An 8,254-nucleotide genomic window follows, 5' to 3' on the forward strand; every position below is an offset into this window, starting at 1 on the left:
AGTTTTGATTTATTATCATTAGCCTATTATTATTTCCTGGGGTTTAAACTGTTCAGGCAAATGATGAGCTGGGTACAGTTTCAAAACGTTACTCAAATTTTGAGTATACACAAATATATAACTTTTTTTTTTTGGCCAGCTTTAACTTCTATCCTGAATCCTGTTTAAATTGTTAAACTTTTAAATTAAGCATGCAGCAGTTGTTTTAAGAAGGACTATTAACTTTACAGTCGATGGCTTTAATTAATTAAATGCATTGCTTTAATTTCAGCAGTAGCTTTAGGTCAAACACTCTGTCTCTCAACTAAGCACTTCTGATACATTACATCTCACACACTGAAATGCAGTATTCAAGTTAAGTACAAAAATATATAAATCAAGTATAATCTACCCTTTATTTAATTCGTGAATAGCGTATATGAAAATAGTTTGTAAAGGTCAACCACAGTCCTATGCATTATCTTTAGTGTTTTTGAGATAGCCATATTGGAAATGCATTTGGTTATTGTGATAAATTTCTCTTTTTCTGTTTTGTACAGCTGACATTCCAGGAAATTCCTCCACATTTTCCTGCAGGAATGCACAGCAGAATGAGAGAGTGGAAAAGTTGAGAGTTCACCCATGTCACATGTTGGATGACAGTGTCAGTGAGTGTTGTGTGCTTTTCCCCAGTACGTCTCTTTGTGCAAGAAACAAAATAGATACACCAATGAATACTGTATGTACAGATTAAAGATGTTCTCACAGCTGTGAGAAGTGACCGTTCTGTCCATGACTGGGTTCAAATGAAAGAAATGTGTTTTGCATTGACGTCTTCTATAAAACACACAGGGATCTCTCCCCAGCTAACAAAAATATGTTCTGATAAAGTCCCCATGTTCAGAGAACGTTCAAAAAGTAAAAAAAAAAAATCTTGGTGTTTTTTTTTTTTATGTGAACGCTAAGGAAACATTATTCTTCAAACATAATGAGAATATAACTTTTTAATGTTCTCTGAACATTCTGAAACAAGTATCATTTAAATAACGTTAAATAACGTTAGATGAACACTGAAATGTTTCAGAAAAAAAAAAAAACATTCCATGCATGATGCTAATTTTTGAGAGCATTATTAACTTTCTGAAAGAATGTTTTGAGAGAACCTTGCTAGAACGTTTGCTAAAGTTCTTCGAATGTTAGTCTTGACCCCTGACCTCGCGTAGACCGTCTAATGCATTCTGGACGTCTCTGTTGATCTGGTCAATTCTAATCTGATTCTGATGGAATATGTACGAGTTTTTCTCTGATTGTTCATTTTGTTAGTGTGAATGTTTGTGCAAATTCATGCATGAGTTCTTCGCTTCTCATTTCTCCTCTTTGCCGCTCTCACACAACAGTTTTCACACAACAGTTGCCAACTCACAAATCTGTGCCGTATATTTCCAACTCTGCTTTATTGTGAATGCTTCATCTGAACATGATGTTCCGAAGAAAGGTTATCTTTGTAATCTTTCATCAAAATGCAATAACTTGACAATGCAATAACATCCCTCGGACATGACTTTCTTTTTCAGAAGATGTTATAAAACCCCTTTGAATCCACTGAGCCAACACAACCGAATCAAATGAAATTTACAGTTTTAATGTAAAATGTAATTGGTCTCCACAATGGCCATTCATCCTGGCAAAGAGTCTCAGTAATCGCACTGACCTCAAGCAAGCAAAACAATTCAGATACAATCATCCCTAAAGATGGACGAACGTGAGTGTGACCATGGTCAGTGATCAGTCTATAAACAAAAATTCAGATTTGTTGTACTTTAATGAGAAAACCTCCCATATAGACTGTTTACTTTGTCAGACTGTTTCTAAAGCAGACGTTTACTTTTCAATACTTCAGAGTACAATTCACTTTGGGAATGTTTGCACATTCACTCAAGTGTGTCTCAGTGATTTGTTTTGGCATGAATGCACAGGGTTATTGCCTAATGCTCTTTATAGACGTGAGGCGAGGTTCCTTGTCCACTCTGTCATGTAAACGTCTCCAGATGGGACAAACAACACAACGCATAGATCGAAGAATTAGGCAGATAATCATACACATTCAAAAACAATAACAGTGCGTGTGTGTGTGTGTGTTAATCAGTCTCATATGAGCCTGTACACAAGCTAATGTGAATGTTGTGATATTAAGCTAGTCATTGGACTTGTTGGAAAAATCAGTAGCCTATTGTAGCAAATATTATATTTTAAATGAAACATTCATCCTCACTACAAAAGGTTTAGCTACAGATTTAGACAGTCAAATTTACAGGGTATATAGCCTATTGTACAATAGTTTAAAGTGGACTTCTTTAGTCTTGTTGGGAATAAAATATTTATATGGCAACACAAGCAATCTTTTTTCCAGACTATATTGAGGGAGCGCCCAGCTAGGGCTTATTTCCCGAGATTATGACGTCATTCGGCAAGCCCCGCCCCCGGCTCGCTTACGCACTCTGCACGTACGGCAGTTAAACACGTTCAGTTTGTGTAATAACCGCCCGCCGCGAGCACAACAGCGATCGGCGCGGCGTTCAGGAGCAAAGCGTCGCGTCAGAGCGTTACTTTCTCACGCACAACATGGAACAGAGGACGTTAGTTAGAAAACAACAGCGCATGAGGCAAAAACAAGCGCGGGCACCCGCAACTTCACGCTGACAGCGATTTAAAAGCCTTCGTAAAAGTTTCGCTGACACGCGCGTGACGTCGGACGAGTCAAATGTAACAGGCGAGTTTGTTTGTTTGTCTTTAATAATTAAAATCGGAGGGAAGTGTAGGTTGGCATGGGCGCCAAACAGAGCAGTCCCGCTGCCAACGGGCGCACGCGAGCGTACTCGGGCTCGGATCTCCCGTCGAGTAACGTTAGCGGCAGAACGGCTGCGATGAGATATCACGCGCACAGCACATCAGGTGCTACTTCATCATCATCAACATCATCATCATCAGCGGCAGTGGCTTCTCACTATATCGCCGCCAGGACGCGCTCCGTGGGGGGTGGCACCGGTGGCCCGGGCGTGCGACCCCAGTCGAGCATTAATATACCGAACTCCGGGGCGTATAGCTCTCAAGAGTCCGGTAACAGCACACCGGAGGAGAACGGCGGAGAGAGAGAGCGGTCAACCGGCACCCCGAGACTGCTGATCGGATCTTTACCTGCTCACCTGTCGCCTCATCTCTTTGGAGGTAACCGTTATTGGTGACGTTAGTTGATATGTCATACTTAAAAGGGATAGTTCACCCAAACATGACAATTCTGTCATCTTTTACTCACCCTCATGTTCCAAACCTGTATGAGTTTTGTTCTGTTGAACACAAAAGAAGATATTTTAAAGATTGTTGGTAACCAGACAGTTGGTGACTTCCATAGTTGGAAAAAATCCAAGGTCCATCAACTGTTCAGAGTATCTTCTTTTGTGTTACTCAGACTGTTTATTACTGTTACTCATACAGGTTTGGAACAACATGAGTGTGAGTAAATGATGACAGAATTTAAATTTTTGGGTGAACTATCCCTTTAACTTGTTTTAATCCTTGTAAACATGGATGGTTGACATGTATTGTCCATGAAGTTTTCATGTCCATCAGCATTTTTTTTATATTTATATCAGTGCAAATGTGTAACCGCACTGTGTATATAATACGTTTGAGAGGTTGTTAAGCTTAGGTGTCAAGGTCATGTTTGTTATTTTTCTACTTCCCAGCTTATGTCACGATCAAGTTCACTATGGCAATAATTAATGGATCAACCCTTGTAGAGTTTGAACCTTCAACTTTTAGGTAACCACTAGGTCACACCACCACCTATTAGGTTAACCTAGTGGTTTCCAACAGTGACGAAAGAATATGTATTGGTGGTGGTTGAAGCAAAATGGTGAGCTTATCAAACGATGTGATGAACCTTTTGTTCTATATTTTGTGCAGGTATGTGCAAGATGGTTTTTTTTACAGATGCATGGTGACATGCTGGTGCAGCAGTGGTATGGTAAGAGACTGCAACATGTTCTGAGGAACCTTGTTGTGGTTGTAGATGCATGCGAGGGATAATTTATTTCTGATTAGTTCAGTCGTCATGCGGGTCTTTGTGTGGTTGTGTTTCTGAGAACCTGTGATCTGATTCATAAATGGCTGATTCTCAGGAAAACTGTCCAGAACAGGTTCTGGTCATCATATCAACAAGGTTTGGTTTGCATTATGCACATTTGACTCACAGTTCTAATTCTCTTTACATTTGACTCAGTTCTCTCTTTTTTTTTTTTTCAATTCATGCAATCATACAATTTTTCAGTTCATGACAATGACCTTGGTGTCGATAGCATCATGAGTTACAGGAAAGCTTTACCCAAAAGTAAAATGTCCAGATGCATGATTTTGGAGGCAAAATGTCATGTAAAATAATTAGGGGTGTAACAAATATATCGTGTCACAATATATCGCAATACAAAAATGCAACAATATGTATCGTGGATAGTTATTAATTATCAAGTTTTCAGAGTCAGTACTACATTAAACTACAATATATTATGTTGAATATAATGCATAATAATGGGGGAATATTAGTGGGTCCTGATAATGCTTATGTTAAGTCTTATGTTACCAGTAAAAAGTGGCCTACATTATTTTAAATATATCTAGCCAGTGACAGAGTTCAAGCATATCCGTCTGAAATAATTCTGTATTTTCAGGTTCAGAATCATGAATATATTTATTCTGGTGTCACCATTGTCCAAGCCTATTCATTTATTCATTTCATTTATTTCATTTATTCAATGTTATATCAAATTTAGCATTTAATCAACAGTACTTTTTTTTTTCGTAACCTTTTATTATATGTCTTGGAGTATCGTATCGTGATATGTATCGAATCGTGAGATTAGGGTATCGTTACACCCCTAAAAATAATGTCTCGTTATGAAAAAAAAAACATAATGGTTGTACAATATTCTTCAAGTATACCTCACTTGTTCTCTTGTATTGAAGTGAAATATGGCCTGTACGTGTTTTTGTGAGATTGCCGCTGATGTTTTGTATTGGCCGTTCTTTGTTTCTTACACACAGACTCTGGAATATTCAAATCCAGTGGGAAAGGCCGGGTGAGGCCGTCAGTTATTGGGATGGATGGAATATCCTCAGTCGTTGTGGCCTGGATTGAACTTTAATTCTCTAACAGGCTCTTACTGGTGATTGTAGTTAATCTTTAAACGTCGGCTTGAGTATGACTTCTAACCGACTGTGGATGAGATCAAGAAGGGAGTTTTTATAGGGGAAATGAGACTTGTTCATTTTCTGTTATCAGAAAGCACGGGGGAATCCTTCCTATAACAGGCTTACCATATGTGCAAGTTGTATCAAACCTGGAGGCAAAATTGTGTTGTGTCATGATTATATGATCTAGATCTCTGTTTGAACTTCGTATTTTAATTGTGTGACTTTACAGTGTAAAAAGAGACTGAGAACTGCATAGAAAAACCAGTGTAGTTCTGCACACTTCAGTGTTGATCAGTGTAATACAGTTTTGAAAGAGATCTTGCTGTATTATTGACACACACAAGATTGAAAACACTCTTTTAATGAGCTGACATCAGAGAGGAGTATCACTTCTAGTGAATGTGTTTAATTTCTAAGAATTGTAATTATATGCACACACAACTAGTTGAATTTTGAATGACAATAATATTCCATAGTGTTGATTTACTCTCCTCTTGTTTAGTTTCACGTAACGCATGCATGCCATGTCCAGTTGTTCTCGTTTTATTAAACACATTGTATATGTAATATAAAACCAGTTTTATCCAAAAAGATTTCCAAACTTATATTTGCAATGCATTGTGTGCTGGTATCACACCAAAAACAAAATCTGCTTTCAAGCTAGCCATGCACTGATGAGTTAAGAGCAAACACTTTTTATATAGACAATAAATACGGTTCGTTTTAACTTCATGTTGTCTTTTAAAGCTTTGATGTCCTACAAATCTGTTGACGGAGATCTAGACCATTTACACACCGCAAACCACCAATGAAACCAGATCCAGTCGTTTGATTCGTCATTGCTGTGGTCTCAAAAAAATGTCCTCTGCCGGTCATGCATGAGCTCAGGACACCTGACACGTGGTCCATGTTCGTACTGTCCACACTCAGTAAAACACACACACAAACAGAGAGTGAGCCAATCTGTGTGTACATTAAATACACACTGCCTTCCCCCTGCTTCACTCTCACTTTAAATGAAAGCCAGGAAGTGTTTGTTGTGGCTCCCCTTTGCTGTCTGCTTTTCTCTGACTTGACTTTGACTCAACAGGCTTTGTGCGGCTCCCTTTACCGGAACGGCTTCGCCTACAAGCTGGTGAATGATTGCTATTGTGCACTAACGTTTCTGTTTTTAATGGTGGTAGCACATGTTGGCATATAGTTGATATGTCCTAGGCTTCCACGTATACTTATTTTTACTAGTTGACCAATCGTCTGTCAATGTTTACCTTATGTAAATGACTTACAAAACACTGTGCAGCATCAGCGGTCTTGTCCAGCGTTGTTTTGATGGACAGTGTGTGACTGAGGAAATGAAAGCAAAGCATAGACATATCTCCATTGCATGCTTTTGCACCTGAATGCAGACCATCACAGATGTTCAAAGCGCCAGCACATTCACTCAAATGCAAGTTAGTTAACTTACAGATAATATAGAGAGAACAAATATTTTAATATTGTGATCGTCCAATACCAATCTGGCTGATAAATATTACGTTATTAATATTAATATGAGAACACTGAGAACATGCATGCACAAAGTGTTTATCAATGTACACAAGATCTTGCCATTAGACAAAAATAATAATAATAATAATAATAGTAATTAGATGGAAGAGTTTATTGAAGCCTGACAAACTATTTAAAATAATCTACAAAAAAATTGCATATATCTTTTTTGTTGAGTATCATTTGATACATCAGTCAGTTATAATCAGAGACTCAAACTGAGCAAAAATTATGCCATTCGGTGCATTTAACCTTATTTAAAACAGAGTTAAGGCATGTTCACACCAAGGACGATAAGGACAGTTAAAAATCTTTCTAAATGTACAAGAATAGCAGACTCCACATAATATAATCACGTTTATAACAATTTTTAAAGCGCTTTAGCATTTAAAGGGGACCTATTATGCCCCTTTTTACAAGAGGTAATATAATGTGTCTGTGAAGTTTCAGCTCAAAATACCCCACAGGTCAATTATTATACCAAGCCCAAAATGCCCCTTTTTGCGTGGAAGCAAAAACATAAATGTTTTATTTGTGTATCTTTAAACAGGCAACAACAAAACTGGAGAAACAGTATGGGGCCGTTTTCCACAGAATGCTTTTGCATGGGTGTGTGGATCTTTACCATTATTGGGTGATTGTGCGCCCACTGCCGACACAGATTTGTGTTCAAACTCCATTTAAAAGTGAATTTTGCACAACAGGTCCCCTTTAAAGTGGAGAAACGACAATGTTGCAGCATGCACTGCACTTCCAATAAACAATAATGTCGTTATCATTATAGTTAGGGTAGGTTATTGTCTTGATGGGCTTTTAAGGTTTTAGTGAATCAGAAAACTGCTACTCTGCACTGATTTTAAAACTATTATTCAGCAATTCATTTAGCATGTAATGAATATCACCAGATAACTAGTGCAAAGATGGGGAGCAAAAGACATATTCTCATTGGAGAATCGGCTGACATCAGGGAAACGGCGCGTTTAAGCGTAGCTCGAACTTGAACTCTGTTTGGGGAATGGGTCAGTAGTCTGGTTTGCTGCCGCAGCAGTTCAAACTCCACTTCTTTAATGGATAAACCGCCTCCCTTCCCTCCTGCGTTACTCCCAGGACTGGCTCCGTTCCACTCGCTGCTCAAAGAGCTTTCAACAATCTCTGCGCCACTCGCATTATATCTCTCACATGCACACACACGTTGATGCCTAAGGCCTCTGGAACATTTAAAATGATACCTTACCCAAAAATGAACATTTCTGTCATCATTTACTCACCCTCATGCCATTCCAATCCGATATGACTTTCTTAAAACAAAAGAAGATATTTTGAAGAATTCCTCAAGTGTTGTTTTGTGTGTGTGTGTGTGTGTGTGTGTGTGTGTGTGTGTGTGTGTGTGTGTGTGTGTGTGTGTGTGTGTGTGTGTGTGTGTGTGTGTGTGTGTGTGTGTGTGTGTGTGTGTGTGTGTGTGTGTGTGTTTGTGAGTGTG

The 8,254-nt window shown here is 38.5% G+C and overlaps 1 protein-coding gene across 1 annotated transcript in view; it reads left to right on the forward strand.

Annotated features, from left to right (window-relative positions):
* The first annotated feature begins 2,470 nt into the window (after positions 1 to 2,470).
* znrf2b (zinc and ring finger 2b) overlaps positions 2,471 to 8,254 on the forward strand; it is a 58,252-nt gene continuing 52,468 nt past the window's right edge. Inside the window, exon 1 of the mRNA XM_084385791.1 lies at positions 2,471 to 3,204. Within this exon, the coding sequence (XP_084241917.1) occupies positions 2,805 to 3,204 (400 nt within the window). The 5' untranslated portion in view covers positions 2,471 to 2,804. The remainder of the gene's footprint in view (positions 3,205 to 8,254) is intronic.

Source organism: Rutilus rutilus, assembly GCF_951802725.1.
Source record: "Rutilus rutilus genome assembly, chromosome: 17".
Lineage (NCBI taxonomy): Eukaryota > Metazoa > Chordata > Actinopteri > Cypriniformes > Leuciscidae > Rutilus > Rutilus rutilus.